At 38.4% G+C, this 20,152-nt stretch overlaps 1 protein-coding gene across 1 annotated transcript; it reads right to left on the reverse strand.

The window, feature by feature from the left end:
- Positions 1-693: 693 nt before the first annotated feature.
- pdpr (pyruvate dehydrogenase phosphatase regulatory subunit) lies at positions 694-19,170 on the reverse strand. The gene is made up of 12 exons (XM_073850291.1): positions 19,056-19,170; positions 18,150-18,299; positions 14,922-15,114; positions 14,720-14,844; positions 13,865-14,020; positions 11,553-11,686; positions 11,230-11,378; positions 10,642-10,754; positions 5,625-5,719; positions 5,316-5,405; positions 4,774-4,956; positions 694-2,725 (listed from the first exon to the last, which is right to left on the reverse strand). Exons 2-12 carry the CDS (start codon positions 18,286-18,288, stop codon positions 2,321-2,323), a joined length of 1,782 nt encoding a protein of 593 aa, XP_073706392.1. The 5' UTR covers positions 18,289-18,299; positions 19,056-19,170; the 3' UTR covers positions 694-2,320.
- Positions 19,171-20,152: the final 982 nt, after the last annotated feature.

Here is a 20,152-nt window from a genome sequence, read left to right on the forward strand (position 1 = left end):
TCCAGCAAGAATAGCTGTTAGACAAGCTGACATCTAAACAGCAGCTATCATCGGATCATCAGGATGGAATGAGTGTCATCAGCATAGCAGTGATATGAAAAGCCATGTTTCTGAATGACAGAACCTAGTGATGCCATACAGACAGAGAAGTGGTCCAAGAACCTGGGGCACCCCAGTAGCTTGATGTTGCAACTTGGATACCTCACCTCTCCAAGATACCTTAAAGGACCTGTCTGATAAGTAAGATTCAAACCACTGGAGTGTGGTTCCTGATATGCCCTTTGCCAATAGGGTTGACAGGAGGATCTGGTGGTTAACCATGTCAAAAGCAGCGGACAGATCCAGCAAGATAAGTATTGATGATTAGGAATCCGCTCTTGCCAGTCTTAGGGCTTCAACAACTGAGAGCAATGCAGTCTCAGTTGAATGTCCACTTCTGAAACCAGGCTGGTTGCTGTCTAGGAGGTTGTTCTGTGTGAGAAAGGCAGAGACTTGGATGAACACAGCTCGCTCCAGTGTTGTTGCAATGAAGAAGGGAAGTGGTTCTCTAATAGAGATGGGTTAAGGATGAGTTTCTTAAGTAGAGGGGTTATACAAGCTTGCTCAAATGCAGAGGGAAAAAAACCCTGTGTGAAGGGATGTGTTAATGATGTGAGTGAGTGCTGGTACAAAAAGGTACATAAAGCCTATAAATCCAAATGAGTCAAAATGTTGATTACATTTTATTTATGAAAATTAATCAAACATTTGTACAATATATGATACAAATACAAAGGCAAGATGGCCAGAAGGATCATATTTACTTTATAATAGTCCCGTTACCTTTGTCTGACATTTAAAAAGCACAACAGGTACAAGCAAAGCATAAGGTGCACATCTGATCTCTCCAGCTCTAAATCACATGACAATCCGATCTCAAACAATATATCATTTGTTCTTAGATTCTTTACACAAAAACCCTGTTACAACCAATTCCTAACAACCAATTCTTTCTCACAGTGACAGATTTACACACACTTACAGACACACAGACTCACACACACCAGAGAAAGTAAAATCAAGAGATGAGAGCAGTTAAATGCTTTAGAACAAAGTCATTATGGCTAGATAAATTAGTGATTTACTTGCACTGTGTTTACTTTACTTGCACCTCAAAGTCAAAAGAAAGAAACCAGAAATTATATTTTGCACAAAAAAAGAAATGTGTCCTGAACATGTTTTTATGAAATTCCCCTTGTTGTAGTTATTGAGTGGCATTTTGTGCGTCATTGAATAACACCACTAATCCTTTACTGTGCAAAGCTGCTTCTGATTTAAATGTAATATACAATGTGCAAAACTTTGTACATTTAAATATGATCTGATTGTAATCTTTTAAATAACCCTTTAAGATAAAACTGCACAGATGATGTAAATATTATGCTGTCAAAACAATAAACACCTCAAAACCATTTCAAACACAGATCCACAACCAACAGATCGTGTGATTCAGAACAACAGAGGAACATAACACCATTCTGACTGATCAGACGACACTATAAACACAGTGGATAGTAGAGATACATAAACCCAAGGAATCCAGTTTGAGTTTGAACACAACGTACTCTGAAATGAACACAAGACGACTTCATGTACTTCACACTGCATATGCGGCAAGGCACTTTACAAAAGTGTCGCTTCAAGGACCTCTATCAGTCTAGTTCAGGCTATCAGTCATTTTTTATCAGTGTTCCATGTAATTTGCACATCCCTCAATACCTCCTCATTTAGTATTGTAGTTTTATTACAAAATAGTATGCCACAAAGACACACGGTTTGAAAGGTTTGAAAGTTTTCTCCAATTAAACTCCAACGCTTTAAACGGACATTGATTGTCTAGTGGCAATCTGATATCCCTTTAAAAAAAAAACCATCCCTTTATTTTTTACCATGTGACACGACAAAAAGCCAAACCTTGAAAATGATGACCAGAACAGGACTTTTTGAGAAGATATGACCGGACTATCAACAGAGCAATAGTAACAAACACAGAGAAAGACTTTCTTTCTAAAGCCAATTATACTTTCAAATAATTGTAAATTCAAAGCCAAACTAATTCCACTTCAGTTGTCAAACTTCTGGACAACTTCTATTAACCATACAGGTCCTTCATTGCAAAGCCCCAAAAAACATACATATATATATATAGCGGTAATCCACACATAATGAGCGACTGACACAAAGATGATTGGTTGTGTGAAAGCCTTCAGGAAGTGCTATAGAGACAGTGCAAATATTAGACAACCGGCACCTTTGATTTCAGGTCTGCTGCGGCTCGTTATCACTTGCTCTGGAAGTTGCTGAGCTCCATGTCATCCTTACGCCGTTTCTGTTGAGCAAAGAGTGAGCTGAACGGGTAGAGCTTGGCTTTTGCGGGGTACTTCTGTCCAGCAATGTCCACCTCATAGTCTCCGCGGTTAATGAAGTCAGTAGTGACCACGACCGGAGAGCCGTCAGAGTTTGTGGGGCTCAAGAACCCGAGACACACGTGGCGCTCTAGCGTGTAGCTGTAGGCACTGCTGGTGGTGACACCGACCAGCTCACCGTTACGGTAAATGGGCTCACCCCACCAGGGCCAGATGTCCAGCTCTGTGTCGTGATCCTCTAGAACCAGCATTATGAAGCGCCGTGTGACTCCCTCGACCCGCTGTCGCAAAAGAGCGTCCTGGCCCAGAAAATCTGTGTCCTACAAGAGTGAGAGATCATGAATCAGAGATCAAGAAACTTAGAATGCAGGACAGGGAACACACAAAAACCACAGCAAACAATAGCTTTGCATCAACGGCTACAAAGGTTTCAGTCTGCTGAATAGTTTCCAGTGTGCTGAATAAACCCAGCCACAATGAAATCTCATTAGACCAAATTACAGGTCTGCATATATACAGTGAGGGAAAAAATTATTTGATCCTCTGCTGATTTTGTACGTTTGCCCACTGACAAAGAAATGATTAGTCTATAATTTTAATGGTAGGTTAATTTGAACAGTGAGAGACAGATTAACAACAAAAAAAAAATCCAGAAAAACGCATTTCAAAAAAGTTATAAATTGATTTGCATTTTAATAAGTGAATTAAGTATTTGACCCCTTCGCAAAACATGACTTAGTATTTGGTGACAAAGCCCTTGTTGCGTTTGCACACATCTCAGGTGTGATTTTGACCCACTCTTATTTGCAGATCCTCTCCAAGTCATTAAGGTTTCAAGGCTGACATTTGGCAACTCGAACCTTCAGCTCCCTCCACAGATTTTCTATGGGATTAAGATCTGGAGACTGGCTAGGCCACTCCAGGACCTTAATGTGCTTCTTCTTGAGCCACTTCTTTGTTGCCTTGGGCGTGGGTTTTGAGTCATTGTCGTGCTGGAATACCCATCCACGACCCATTTTCAATGCCCTGGCTGAGGGAAGGAGGTTCTCACTCAAGATTTGATGGTACATGGCCCCTCCATCGGCCCTTTGATGCAGTGCAGTTGTCCTATTCCCTTAGCAGAAAAACACCCCCAAAGCATAATGCTTTCACCTCCATGTTTGAAGGTGGGGATGGTGTTCTTGGTGTCAAAGGCAGCATTCCTCCTCATTCAGGGCTCTAGACTCATTCTTCCCACTGGTCGCTCTTTTGTGACTAACTTTCTCAGTTGGTCGCAGGAGCACATCATTTGGTCGCTTTTTTATTTTATAAAATTTTTTGCTACAACATCAATCAATGCATGCTGATGAACTTTTATCATAGTTTATAAGTTATATGGTAACGAAAGTTTTTTTCTTTTTCATCAGTTCACAGGCTCTACACCTGAAGTGCTCGTACTGAAAGTCAGTGAATTCTGACTCCTGCTGCACTGTGCCGTGGTTCTGGAGAGCACGGTGTATGGAGCAGCGCAGACCATGCACTCGCACAAATTTGAACTTGCACATTCTCAAAAAACTGTCGCAAATGCGCCTGTACATGTGCTTTCTTGAGCAGAGGGACCTTGCGGGCACTACAGGATTTCAGTGCTTCAGTGACTATGGTCCCAGCTGCCTTGAGATCATTGACAAGATCCTCCGGTGTAGTTTTGGCCTGATTCCTTATGATCATTGAAACTCCACGATGTGAGATCTTGCATGGAGCCCCAGATTGAGGGAGATTGACAGTTATTTTGTGTTTTTTCAATTTGCGAATAATCGCACCAACTGATGTCACCTTCTCACCAAGCTGCTTTGCCATGGTCTTGTAGCCCATTCCAGCTTTGTGTAGGTCTACAATCTTGTCCCTGACATCCTTGGACAGCTCTTGGACAGCTCACCAGGTCTTGGTCATGGTGGAGAGTTTGGAATCTGATTGATTGCTTGCTTCTGTGGGCAGGTGTCTTTTATACAGGTAACAAGCTGAGATTAGGAGCACTCCCTTTAAAAAAGTGCTCCTAATCTCAGCCCATAACCTGTATAAAAGACACCTGGGACACTTATTTCACTCACTGAAATGCAAATCAATTTATAACTTTTTTGAAATGCGTTTTTCTGGATTTTTTTTGTTGTTATTCTGTCTCTCACTGTTAAAATAATCCTATCATTGAAATTATAGACTGATCTTTTTTGTCAGTGGGCAATCAGCAGGTGATCAAATAATTTTTTCCCTCATTGTAGCACCAAAGCCAAGAACTTCACCAAAGTCATATTTCAGTCATTTGAATAGAGCATTTGGGGTAGCTGTAAGTGGTTGCTAACTGGTCCAATTCAGAAAAGATGAAGAAACAGACCTTGTCAAATTTGACCCTGAACTCCCGTCCGCACTCCAGTGGGGTGGTGAACGAGTCCAGATCCTGCCCCCAAAATGCAAAGAACTTCTCTATCCGCAGACTGCGAAGAGCATAGTATCCCGCATTCCGGATGCCATATTTCTGTCCGACTGACATCACCTCATTGTACACATGCAGTGCATACTGGGAGAAGAAGAGCAACATCTCAAAGCTCTGATCAGGTATCACTGATATGACTGGATTACAGTAGACTACAGCGATAGAGGGTGTTCACACAGATCTGTCTGGCCATAACGTATTTTTATAGCATCTTGAAATCCTGGCACTAAGATTTCATCAATTTAAAAGCATCTCAGCTTTAAAAACATGCCCTGATACCCCTGCAATTTGTTTTATTTGGATGGAAGTTTGGCTGTGAATAAGTGAACACATCCAATGTGAACAGCCCCTTACACCATCTCCGTTTTTACAGTTTTTATACAATAATATATTTTAGTCAAATTATATGTTTTTTTCGTTTGTTTCAGTAGAGTGAGGCACACCTCTATGGGAATATAAAGCATGAATCCCGGCTCTCCTGTGTGCGTCATACTCATGACTCTGATGCCGTTAGCATAACCCACACTCATTTCCTGCAAAACAAAATCACAGTTTACAGTTCAGAAAACATTCTGCAGAACCATTAACCGTAACCACAGGCCCGGCTCCAATTTTAAATCACCACCGTTGTGAATGAGGTTAGGCAAGGAGGATGTGTTGAGCACTGAGTACTGGATTAATAACTGATTTATAACTCGAATATCTTCAGTACTGCAGCAGATCTGACTGTGTAGCAGAAGTGTTAGTCTCACCTTACAGAAGAGAGAAGGGAAGTGTTCTGGAGTCATTGACACATACGAGAGCTCAGACAACACGTCCATGGCACGAGGACCAATCAGATTCAGAGCTGAGAAAAACATGTCAGATTACTGAAAACACCTTCAAACGCGTGCACTTTAAAGGCCTTTATTTAATGGGGTCTTTTTATTTCATTCACTCACTCTCTGGCTTACTTAAAGGAAAAGTTCACTTCCAGAACAAAAATTCACGGATAGTGTACTCACCCCCTTGTCATCCAATATGTTCACGTCTTTCTTTCTTCAGTTGTAAAGAAATTGTTTTTTGAGGAAAACAGGACTCAGGACTTTTCTCCATATAGTAGATTTCTATGGTGCCCCGATTTTGAACTTCCAAAATGCAGTTTAAATGTGGATTCAAACGATCCCAAATGCGGTTGTAAACAATCGCAGCCAAGGAAGAAGGGTCTTATCTAGCTAAACGATCAGTTATTATTTTTTTTAATTACTTTTTAACCTCAAACGCTCATCTTGTCTTGCTCTGCCTGAACAGTCTGTTTTTTCCGGTTCAAGACAGTTAGGGTATGTCGAAAAACTCCCATCTCATTTTCTCCCTTAACTTCAAAATTGCCCTACATCGCTGTTTTACCTTTTTTTGTAAAGGGTGTTTGATGTTCTTTGCATGTTCACTTTGCAAACACTGGGTTGGTATGTCTGCAGCGATGTAGGAAAATTTTGAAAGATTTTTTTAAATTGAGGGAGAAAATAAGAAGGGAGTTTTGCAGATGGGAGTTCAGGCAGAGCAAGAAAAAGAAACTGTTATCTTCGCTAGATAAGGTCCTTCTTCCTTGGCTGGGATCATTTACGACCACATTTGGGATCGTTTGAAGCCACATTTGAACTGCATTTTTAAAGTTCAAACTCGGGGCACCATAGAAGTCCACTATATGGAGAAAAATCCTGAAATGTTTTCCTCAAAAAACAATTTCTTACAACTGAAGAAAGAAAGAAATGAACATATTGGATGACAAGGGGGTAAGTACATTGTCTGTAAATTTTTGTTCTGGAAGTGAACTTCTCATTTAAAAGGCTAGCCCATATTTTATTTTCTAGTGTGAATTGAGTAACAGCTCTTTGCTCTGTAAAGCTGCATCATATTGTGACAGATACAAACAGGTTTCTGACATTGTGATTCTTCAGAAAGAATACAACACAAGCTCTGACAGAAAAATTTGAGGGTATTCCTGCACAACTGGAGGCTGCAGTTGGAGATCACTGACACCCATTCAAACACTTTCACGCCAGAAAGATAAAAAAATGAATAGGGTAAACATACCTATTAAGCTCACATACCCATTAAGCACATTTTAAGTTTGCACTCAGATTATAAAAAGAAAAAAATAATGTATTATCCTACTTGATGTCTTAACCAATTGATGTGTCTGTTACAACATACCTCCTGTAATTTCAAGTCAATCAGACTATTGCACACTAAGATATGGGTCTCCATGTGTTCACACTGTCTGGCGGCCATATTGAAAGCTGTCTGAGAACTTTTACCAGAAGAGAAACCGTTAAATGTGCATTTTTTAGATGTTTAAGCCTTTATTTTGGGTAAGTTTTACTACTTACTGTAAAATAAACACATTATTGTTTAGACTTTTAAAGAACTTGGATGTGGGAAATAATTAGTTAGATCCAAAAGATAGTTTTAGCAACAGCGCAGATGCTACAGAACACAGTTAACTGACTGGTTATATACAATTGGGTGCTACACTAATATATAACTTCACAGGCATTTCTAGCTTGTACTTTTAAATTCATAATATTATACATTTATGGTTTATTGCTGGTCTGTGGTTTTACACTGCTGTCATTTTTATAGACTTGTTAAGTGAGCATAAGGGTGCACTACTATGGAAATCACACAGCTTCAGTGTGACAATCAAAGATTTTGTTAATAACAGTTGTTCGTATTAAAATATGTATAAACCTAATACATGACCTAGATTATTTTGCAAAATTTTGTAACTTTAATAAATATCACATAAAATGTATTAAAAATTGTTGCTGCTACAATTAAGTTCAGTGTGGTCTCTTTAAACTCTTCTACATTGAATGTGTATGTAAATACTTCATGAACAGACTTTAAATTAATAATTATAAATTAAATGATGGCTGTCGTTTTAAGGTAATTTTTCTAAAATTATTAACAACTTATTTTCACAGCTTTAAGATGAATCTAGACATAACTATAGTTTAGATAAAAGAGGCATGTCGTCCATTCAAAAAAGGAGCTATCAGAAACCTGTCATATCTGTCCAGGAAAAAAGCGACTAAAGACTGGAATAAAATACACGACTTTTAAAATTTAAACAGATTTTTAAAACATAGAGCATCATACACTAAGCGACTTTGTAAATAGTCACAAAGGAAAACTTGCTAAAAAACGACTAAGGAACACACACTACCAGACTTTAAATTTATTCCGATCACAACAAACTCGCACAGAAATGTGTGCATTGTTGCTAGGAAATGTATGACAAATGAAAACAATGTGTGTTCTAAAATCATCTGAAAATATCAAACATGTTTGATATACCCCAACTGAATTGAGTCAAAGTCTGTAGCTAAAATCTGAATCTGTAACCATCATACACAACGCGATTTTCTATGGAATCAGTGGACTTGAATCTGCAGATTGGCTCTGACCTTTGGCAAATAGCATCAACTTCTCCAGACTGTAAATCAGTGGAAAATTGGGGCAAAAATCGTGTAATGCATTCCAGCCTTAAGAGACTACAGATAAGTTGACATCCATTTAATAAGACACTCCATAATGAGACTAGTTTCTGTGTTCATCCCCATGAATGAAATGTTTTATTGGTTTACAGTATTTGATTTTTGAATATGTGTTACTTAGCTGAATGTGGACAAGTCTAGATGTTGCAATGTTCTTAAATGACACTTCACTATGAATATCTAACTGATCAAATGAAATGACTTGTTGCTTGATTTTAGTATTTTGTTTTTTTGTGACTTTGTACCTTCAAACAAAACATTTTCAATGATTCTTTAAAAAGGTTATTTTAAAAAACAAGAATTTTTTAATAAAACATGATGTGAGCTTAATGGGAACAGGGGAGTGTTTAAAGGGTACACTTGCATTTAATGATGTACATTAGGGATGTAACGGTATCAAAACTTCACGGTACGGTAATACCTCGGTATGAATGACACGGTACGGTATTTATTGAATCATTTACAGGAAAAACAAAACTAATGAAGAGACTCGAAAAAAGTGCCAGAAGTGTTTATTAAACAGTTTACATGAACACTGAACTTATCAATGGCATACGAATTATCAATCTATCTGTAAACTTTTAAACAGGAACTTCAATTTTTCAATTTTAATAACAAAAAATTATTAAACCATGTAACCACGTTACTTTTTTTCGCAGTACTTTAGCCTACTTTGTGTAGTAACGAAAACATTCATTTCAGTGGAAAAATAAGTCCAAAACTCTGTTTTAACATTTTGAACAATAGGGCTCCACAATCTTTTGCTTTTTTTTTTTTTCTTGTGTGTTTTTTTTTTTCCTGATAATCAAATGAAAGAATAAACATTTATTTTTAATCAAATGAAAAATGAACCCTTTTAATTTTTGGCAAACAAACAGAGGTTTACTGTTAAAATCAATACATGGAAGAAAAATTATATTCAGTTTAAAACGTTTAAATAATAATTGTAGTATTTTTGTTCTACAATTAAGTGGTTAATCTTGTTGTAATATTTATTTTTTTATCATATTGTTTTATGTAAATTATTTAAATAGGAATATATGCACACCTACATTATACTGTACAAAAGTAATACAAGACTAATATTGTTCTGTTACATGTTAAACCGTACTTTTATTTGGACAGGTTGCCGGAAAGTTTCTGTGTGTATACCGTAGTATGATATGATAGTTTTCTCAAATGAAACGGTAAAAGTGACACTCACAGCAGCTTTGGAGACTGAGTTATCTGTTCATGTGAGATGCAAAGGCCAAAAATAAGCGTGAGCGTCACGCGTGCTTCAGTATGAGTGTAGTAAAAAAAAAAAAACGTGTCTCCTCCATTCATACATACAGAGGCAAACGGAACTTGCAGGATTCATATTAAAACGGTCTTTCTCCATTTCAGTTTTCACAGACACTAGTCCATATCGCGATTTGAATTAAGTGACAGACCAACTTTTGTTTTATTAATCCAATAATCGACAAATTCCGTGGCATTTCGCGCTATAGTAAGTTCCGTTTTTATGAATGGAGCCCGCGATCCAGTCCGTGTTTTCGCGGAGGAGACATCGTAAACGCGTGACAGTGTAGAGACAGAAATGACATGCCTTCGTGTAAATAAGATAAATAGCATAAGGCAATTTAGTTTGTTTAATAAAAGAACAATGTATAGACCTGTTCTATAGGAAAGATAACCTTAAATGACTTCTATTGTGATCTGGCGCTATATCGAAAATCAAATGAACTTGACGTTCAAGGGGGGCGGGCAACAGACCGCAAAGGATGACGGCCACACCTGGGCTGATGGGAATTGTAGTTCCCGCTACCTCCCGTTCGCTCCATTCGCCTGAGCAAACTTTTCTTAGAAGAACTATGGTTTTATCGAGTCATGCGACCACGGTAGTATCGAAAAAATTTGCTATTGCGGTACGACGGTATTTACAATACCGTTACATCCCTAATGTACATCTTAATTGAAATGCTTTTGTCATCTAAAACAAAATTAAATATTTTTGTTTGAGAGATTAATATTTTATTTTAACATAATGCATGTACTGAAAATATGTTTACCCTAGTTTAAATAAATCTAGTATTTGCATCTGTTTGTTTGATGTTTAAATCAGGTCACCTCTGTTGAAATAGAATTGGCTAGATGGCGCTGTCACAAAAAGCAGGATCCAAAAAATGCGGTCCTAAAACTGCAGCATCCGGTTGTGCAGGAACATACTATTGGGGGTAGATGATCTCACCTGTGTACTTCCAGCTGACGTCCTCCAGGTGAAGCTGGGGATCATTGGGCATGTGCTTCTTAATCCAAGACCAGCAGTGAACTTGTTGATCAGTGGGTGAAATGATGAAGAAACTGGAAAAAGAGAATAAACGAGAGAACTGGAGAATGACAAAAACAATAAGCTGAAAGAACTGATCTGAATCTAACTGAATCTAATATAAATCAGATGAATAAATGCAAGTAGCATTTTCCTTTAGTTTGGCTGGGATTCATTATATTGCAAAATTAAAAAATAATAATAATAATAATAAATACAGCACATTAAACAGCGCTCTGACTCATAAACACTTGGTACTTAATAAAGCTGCTGACTGCTAAATTGAATTGTGTTTTTTTGGATACAGATGATCTGCTGTCATGTTTATTTAGGTTGTGCAGTTCTCGTATTCAACGCAGTGCTTGAGCTCTCTAATTTTGGGTAAATACAGAGTAACTGCAATACAGTGTAATATAAATATAAATATATTGTTCTTTAATGTATTAACCTGCAGTGGTCTCATGTCAAAAACTCAAAATGCAACCCTCTCGAGTGTCGATCTTTCCGCACCTGTTTTTGCTGAGGCGCACAACGCTGCAGTCATTCTCATATCCTCCTCTCTCGTTCAGCATGCCAGTGTGGACGATGTGACCCACCGGCACGTCCAGATCATTGGCACACAATCGCTGCAGCAGCTGCAGGGCCTGATCACCGGCCGACTGGAACAAACACACACTTTAGCAGTCACAAAACATCCACACCCAGCAGAGCTGAAGACTGGGGACCGATGTAAACTCATAAAGACAATAAACTAGTCTAGAAACCACAAAGACCAAATCCAATTACAGAAGATGTTGTGATAGACTGTGACTGATGTGACTGAACTGACTCACTGTGAGCTCAAACTTGGTGAAGGAGGACATGTCAATGACGCAAACCGCCTCCTTACAGCACTTCACCTCCGCACCCACGATATCAAACCAGTCTGGCTTGTAGAAGGTTTTACTCTGATCCAGCGCCAGTAAATCTGTGTGAATGAAGACAGAGAAATGCCTCAGAAACCAGTTGCACTGGAGCATTATGGGATATGTGCCATTGAATTACTGGATATTTATTTTCATATTTTAAAATGGTAAAGCGTGCTGATCATTCATCTGTTAAGCTGAGCTCATGCTAATCAAATACTTTTAATGAAGTACACTGCTAGTCAAAAGACAGAAGTCTATAAATAAAGGCCTGTGAAACGCACAAAACTGCGTCCACAAACCAGTTAGAAACTGTTTACTGACAGTCATCTCCTCGTTCTGTTACTGAAACAACTGCTCCTATTGTCAGTGCTAATGGCTAGCGTGGTAAATGTCAATCCATAACAAGCTAGCCATGAGCAAATATGCCAAGTGAACACATGATGGCACCACTGTACTGTTTTCATATCAGGAAGCGCTATAGAAGCCAGAAGTCAAATGTTTAATGCCAAATTTTTGATTTTGCTAATATTTTTTCTGAAGAAAGATGCATGAATAGTGATGAAAGCCAAAATATTACATGGCATGGATGAATATTTACAGAGTAATCCACTATTTTGTCAAATGGCAATTTTCACCGGAGATTCAGAGTTCAAGCTACAGGGGGGAAAAATGATTTCAGATTATAATAATATTATTTTTACACAGAGATCGGTAGTTTTATTAGTAAAATCTGTTGACTTTAGCAATCTTTGTTGCATTATGTGCCAATGGTGACAATTAAAAAATGGGCAAACAGCACTTTTCAAGTTAACAAACTTTCCGTTTGGCATCTTTATTTTAAGGCCCTATGAGATTCGATTCCAGAGATACTGAAATTTCAATATGGCTGCAGGAGCAAATTGTTAAAATGTACATAATGTCAGTAGTCAAAAACCAAATATGGGTTTAAAAAAAAAAATGATATTTTTTTTCTTTTAAAGAGGAATGTCTGAAAAAAACAAATAATCTTGAATCTCAATGAAGCTCCATGTCCAGATTGTTGAATAATACCCATTTTCAGTGGTCGAAAACCAAATGTTGGTCACTTTGTATACAGCTGATACTTAATTTACTCAAAGAACAATGTCTGAAGAAGAAATAATGTTGAAATTAAAATTGTATCTTGTTTTCCTCAATCAAAACAATAGACGAGAAAAGAAGTATCATATTTTTTCAAAGTGACCCACATTTGGTTTTTAATCACTGAAAATGTGTAGGTTTTAACGATTTACTCTTGGAGCAATTCCAAATTCCAATGTCTGGAACCGAATCTCATAGGACATTAAAAATAAAGACGCCAAAAGGAAAGTTTGTTAAGACCCAATATCTAAAAGTGCATTAAGATATCTTTAATACTTCTTCAGTTACAGGCATGCAGTAACATGATTTTGTAACATTTTAACTCCAAGTAACTTTGGAGATAAATTTGGAAAGTGCTGTTTCCCCATTTTTGAATGGTCACCATTGGCACATAATGCAACAAAGATTGCTAAAGTCAACAGATTTTACTAATAGAACTACCAATCACTGTGTAAAAATAAGATAATGATGCTGCCAACTTTCTGAAGCACATTTTATACCCCTGTAACTTGACTCTAAATCTCAAGCCATTTTGACCTCCCTCTACAAAATAGTGGATTACTCAGTAAATTTTCATCCATGCCATGTAATATTTTGGCTTTCATCACTATAAATATATATATCTTTCCTCAGAAAAAAATATTAGCAAAATCAAAAATTTGAGCCAGGAAAGTTTTTGAAATTTAATTGATTTGGCACGGAATGACCCTTTAGTAGTTGAACAAAGCAGTTTAAGGGTTCCTGTCCACTTGAGGCAAGTAGAAACTCCTCTGTATCTGATGCCACCATAAACATAACATCATCTTGTTTAAAAGAAACTGCTGTGCTGTGAATTTCTCACACTTTCTTCATCTATTGTGTTTTAATTGTAAACTACATGTACATGTGCAGTGGTATTGTTTTTCGTGTCATATTTTAAGACAGTGTTTCAAGTTTCCTGCTAAATATATAACTCTCACATTTCCATTTTTCAGTGTAATATACAAGCAGAATAGTAATCATCAATTATTTATGTCCCATCATTTGCCTAGCTTTGTAAAATTCATCAATCTGTGCTGCTAGTGACAGTAACAGTCAAAACTGAAATAAACACATTATGGATAGACTTGGCTTCTCACCTTTTCCAGCTGGAACAAAGTATTTGGCTCGCTCAAAGCCATGTTTCTCCATCCAACGTGCTCCCTGTGTGTCTAAGCGGTCGTAGAGCGGACTTGTGCGCAGCTGCCGGCCCGTTTGGAAGTCCCAGCGAGGAACCTTCAGTTCATACAGCAGCGCTGATGTATTCACACACAAGAACACCCAACAAATAAATACTGTGCATCTATAAAGTCTAGAGAAATGTGTCATAAACCCATCTGAGTTTGAGCACTCTCACTGTGATCAACCAATGCCAAGAGTTCAGACTTTTGGAAAACCCTTAACAGTCATTATTTTTTGCCACTAGTGATGCAGAAATTACACACTTATAAATATGCACTAAGGTGCAAGGATAGGGTTAGCATTGGCAGATAATGGCTTTTATGGAGTTGTTGTCTAATAGAGGTTATGCAGGGCCAACTTCTGTATTCTGTAAAACAGGTGACATAACGTGAAGCTATTTGACTCAAGATGCCTTCAAAGGAGATATCAAAGATGATCATAACCATTGTCAATGCATATGCAGATTGATATATGAAAGTTTTTTTTGTTTTGTTTTTTATTGTTATAAACTAATATTACCTCATCAAACCTATAAAGTAACATTACCTCCAAAGGTCTGTACATAAATATTTATCATTTAAACTATATTTAGTTGAAAACTAAAAATGAATTTACTATATAGAATTGTAAAGTAAATATAAACTTATTTGTATGCTGCTTTGGATAAACATGTCCTAAGGTGTGGCAAATCATTCTTTTGATCCTGTCCAGCTCTTCTCTCAGATGGTTTTCATTCTAAGATAAATCTGTTTGTAACAGAGGCTAATACTCACGCATGACTTCCATCACACGATGGCGCAGGAACGTACGACTGCTCTGTAGATTACCAAAGCGTTTGATGTCCAGAGGCCAGACGTTGGCACTGGGGTATCCATACGTAATCCACTCTGCCAAATATCTATGGGGGAAAAAGCTATTATGAACTTTTGTGAAAACACAAAGCTACAGAAACATCCAGCCATGCTGCTTCCTTACTTCCCAGCTCCGCCGGCAAACGAAAGGCCTGATGAGTTCATGCCTGCCAGCACAAAATAGCCATATATGCCCGGAGTCTCTCCCATCAGGCAGCGCATGTCCGGAGTGAAGGATTCTGGGCAGTTGACCAGCTGCTGGATCTCACAGGCCTCCAAACCGGGCATCCGACGCAGCAGAGCGCTTAACATGGGCTCTGGAGAGACAGAACACAAGAAGCAAAATGCTTTCATCGAGACGACATCATGTTTAAAAACACAGCACCCACTCTTAGTCTACTAGAGAGTGGCTATATACAGTATCTCACAAAAGTGAGTACACCCCTCACATTTCAGCAACAATTTTAGTATATCTTCTCAAGGGACAATACTATAGAAATGAAACTTGGATATATTTAGAGTAGTCAATGTGCAGCTTGTATAGCAGTATAGATTCACTGTCCTTTGAAAATAACTAAAAATACAGCCATTATTGTCAAAATGGCTGGAAACAAACGTAAATACACCCTAAGTGAAAACAGTATGTTGTTTAATCATGCAAAGGCACATGTCCTATTCATCATGTTTATGTTTTTGTCTGCTTGGCAGGACTATACAAAGTTGTGTATCTTGTATTAGATCAGTTAAAATTAGGTGCTTTAAATTCTCTCATACTGACTGGATGTTCAACATGGCATCTCATAGCAAAGAACTCTCTGAGGATTTGAGAATTATTTAATTAATAATTGTTGCTCTCCACAAAGATGGCCAAGGCTATTAGAGGTTCAGTAACACTACAGTGGTCGGGGTCATACAGAGGTTTTCCAAGATGGGTTCCATTCGGAACAGGCCTGGCAAGGGTCGATCAATAAAGTTGAGCACTTGTTCTGTGCGTCAGGGCTTCAAAAAACAGATGCATGAGTGCTGCCAGCATTGCTTTAAAGCATGCAGAAGTAGAAGGTAGCCATAGCCATAAAGTAGCCGTAGCCATAGAAGGCAGCCATATCACCCTGTAGCCTAAGACTGGTCGCCTACTGAAGCTAAGCAGGGTTGAGTGGTGGGCGTTCTGGTGCACTATGGCTGCCGTCGCATCATCCAGGTGGATGCTGCACACTGGTGGTGGATGAGGAGATACCCCTGACAGTGTAAAGCGCTTTGAGTGTCTAGAAAAGCGCTATATAAATGTAACAAATTATTATTATTATTATTAAGGTCAGCTTGTCAGTGCTCAGACCATACGCCGCACACCGCAACAAGTCGGTTTGCATAGGCGTCGTCCCAGAGGGAAGCCTCATCTGAAGCTGGCTCACAAAAAACCGCACAAACAGTTTGCTGAAGACAACCTGACCAAAAGAATGAATTACTGGAACCATGTCCTGTGGTCTAATGAGACCATAAGATAAACTTGTTTGGCCTCAGATGGTGTCAAGCATGTGTTACGATGCCCTGGTGAGAAGTACCAAGAAAATTATGTCTTGCCTACAGTCAAATGTGGTGGTGGTGGTAGCATCATGGTCTGGGGCTGCAGGAGTGCTGCTGGTACTGGGAAGCTGTGGATCACTGAGGGAAACATGGATTCCATTATGTACTGTACATTCTGAAGCAGAACATGATGCCTTCCCTCCAGAAACTAGGCTGAATGGCAGCTTTCCAATAATGGTCCCAAACACACCACCAAGATGACAACTGCCTTGCTGAGGACGCTGAAGGAGATGGGGTGGCCAAGTATGTCTCCAAACCTGAACCCTATTAAGCCAACATTTGAATAATGTCGGGCTGTAAACAGGTTCGGGCCTTTTAAAAGCTGTCAATCAAAATGTACTTGTCGAGCTCGGGCCTTATTCTGACTGGGTTTTTAAGGCCCGATTACAGCTCTACTTTGGACAAGTTCACTTAGGGTGTATTTTGACAATAATGGCTGTATGCTGAGTTATTTTCAGAGGACAGTAAATCTGTACTGCTATACAAGCTGCACATTGACTAGTCTAAAATATATCCAAGTTTCATTTCTATAGTATCGTCCCTTGAGAAGATATACTAAAATGTATCAGACTGTGATTTTATTACTCCTAGTGTAACTCGTTTGCTCAGGTCAAAAGAGAAGGAAAACAGTATGACAGAACAAACATTCACAACCTTTTCAAAGGAGCTGACAATCACACGGCTGTCCTCTCAACAGCTAAAATTAGCAGCCGATCTCAGCGGTTAAGCAACAATGTCTATAACATCACAGAAGCTCACCACACCAGCTTACATGAACTAACATTAACATGAACAGCAATTTACAAGATGGCATGCTATTATTATTAATTTCTAATTAAAAGTGAAGTAAATTATAGCAATGAGTAAAACATGTAAATGAAGTCAAGGAGAAGACACAAGAGTAAAAGGGAGAGGAGGGATAAATACAGAATAAAGGTCAATGAATGAGCTGGAAATATCTGTGTCTGTTCTGTTCTGTTCTGCACACGCCTGAGAATCTGCAGACAGAGATCACACACGTGTGTGTAATCGTGCTGTGCCACTCACGTCCGGTGTAAACAGAAGGTAAAATTAGGAAAGCGTTCCAGATTGCATCAGTGAAACACTGTTTGCTTTACTGCGGATTCATTTTTAAATATGATGCAGGCTGTTTAGAGACTGAAAGTAAAAGATGATACAGAGCTGAGTCTGACTATATTGGATCCAACAATAATGTTGCAACACGTAAGTTTGAGCAAAGGTGTTTTTACCACTATATGAGGTGTAGTGGTGTTTTTTACCAATATATTGGTATGTGTACTGAGTATTTATATGTTTTTAAACCAAATGACCCATGTTGTTTTCAGAGTATATCACAGCAGCATCCAGCAAAACTGTTAGCCAATCATAGCAGTGGGCGTCTATTTGCCAGTCCTGAATGCGGCTCGCCTATAAAAATAGACTGCTCTGCAGAGAGGCTTAAAATCAGGATAGAGAATAGTCTATTACTTCTAAATAATGTTTTTTATGTAAAATCACACTTACATTAGAAGTGAACCTCAGAGAACATTATAAAATATTTAAAAAATGCCGTTCATAACCCCTTTAAGTGTATTAAAGCACAACAGCAATGGAGCATCCATCATTTACTGAATAACAATGGATCATAATTCATTCCAGACAGCTGTGGAATGAATGCTTCACTGTGTGGAGAAGAACAGAATGAACGATCTGCCAAACATCTCATAAAAACGATTTCATGATTCCATCTATCATACAATGTTCAGCTCACCGAAATGATCCCAGTCTTCCTGCATGTTCTGAATCTCCAGCTGATTGCGTCCCTCAGTAAAGATGGGTTTAGGATTCTTCTCAAAGCCACCCGACAGGATTCCTCCATGCCAGGCCCGAGCGTAGATTCGTCCATCCATGTCTATCACCACTGCACAAACACCAAAGATGTTCAGCAGTTACTGCAGCTGCTTTATGAGCTGGACAAACCACACTGTGATCGCAGTAGCAGAACCAGCTGACTGTTCATTTTATAATGAGAGCACATTGTGCTAATAAGCACTGAAAATACAACAACATGAAATCCTGCTGATGTTTTTCAGAGACAGATAACCCAAACATATTATTTGTGGTTAGCATTTTTAAATGGCTTTTAATTTGCAAAGCATGGCCACTGTGCTTTCAGTTGATGGATGAAGCCTTATTTTCTGTTTGAAACAAAATTATATTATTAACTGTGTGTGTGTGTGTGTGTGTATGTATATATATATATATATATATATATATATATATATATATATATATATATATATATACACACACACACACACACAACACACAATTAGTTTGTTTACAAATGTCTTTTTCACTTCTTTTTGACCAAAATGAAAGAAGGCTTAGGAATAATATTGGTAAAATGAGTGAAAGTACTGCATATTCTTAATTTATACAGAATGCAGTTTGACTTGTTTCATCTTAAGAACTTAAGTTCTTTAAGCCTTTCCATGAACTATATCAGGAAACATTTTAATTCGCTTAACCCTTTTAAAGAAAAAAAAAATCATTGGAAGAAACTTGGCTAATGACAGGCCACAGAAGCCTTGTGTGTGACATCTGAGAGATGCTGTGGGATGATGTACAATTACGTGCAGTGCTGTTTGATATGAGATGATGTGTGATGCGTCACCTGGGACGTCGTTCTGAATTGGCTCAGATAGAGGTTTCGTGAGGAGGTAGAAATGTTCACAGCCATGTAATGGAACAGACACTTTGACCTCACCACTCTGACCGAGCTCATACGCCCACTGAAAAACACATCAACACGACATGGATCCATCAGTGTCATTAGAACTACACTCATGAGAACAAAATCAAAACTTTCAAGAGCTGGCAACACCAGACCTGGCCAACTTAGTAACATTTAGCACCAAAACAGTGTAACGCTTAAACTTTACTGTATCAATTTTTTTCAAAATTTACAGTTTTGACATAATATAGTATTACTATTATAGTGTAAAAAAGCAATCAAGTCTAAATAATAAATAATATAACAGATAGCAGACCTGATTATTTCCTGATCTGCATTATGTTTTGAATCCTGGCCATTTAGACTGAAGCACATGCAGAGACTGACCTGTCCAGCACAGTTGACAAAGTATTCACACTCGATGGATCCACGGTCTGTCTCTACGGCTGTGACGTGGCCCTTCTTCACCACGACATGATTAACACTTGTGTGTTCATAAATCTGCACTCCTGACATATTAAAAAAAACAATGAAATGACGAAAGTGATGAGTATCAGTGGAACTGAACCAATGTTTTGTCTGTATATGTACCATGAGCTGCCGCTGCCACAGCGAGCGCATGATTGACGTCCGGCGGGGAAACCACACTGTCTCCAGGCAGGTGAAGAGCTCCGACCAGATCATGAATATTCACGAGTGGGTGGAGCTTTAACACATCTTTGGGTTTGATGACATTACAGCTGACGCCTAAAACCCTACGGAGACAGACAGCAGAGGAACTTTTCATTTAAAGCCTAAAGGTGTTTACAATAGAAAACCTCAATTCGGTAGTGATCCATTAGGAGACGGCTACCTGGAAAGCAGTTTTGAAGGTTGGCTCATTTGTTAACCAGCAGAATATCTATAGATTTATTTTGCTGTTATTATTCCAGTATTTCATTCATGTTATTTTGTCACATCCTGCCCTGTTTTTTGTCTGTGAATTTTAGGTGAGCAAAGGTAAATGTGGCTGCAGCCTAAGACACAGAGGAAACATT

Source organism: Garra rufa, chromosome 11, assembly GCF_049309525.1.
Source record: "Garra rufa chromosome 11, GarRuf1.0, whole genome shotgun sequence".
Classification (NCBI taxonomy): domain Eukaryota; kingdom Metazoa; phylum Chordata; class Actinopteri; order Cypriniformes; family Cyprinidae; genus Garra; species Garra rufa.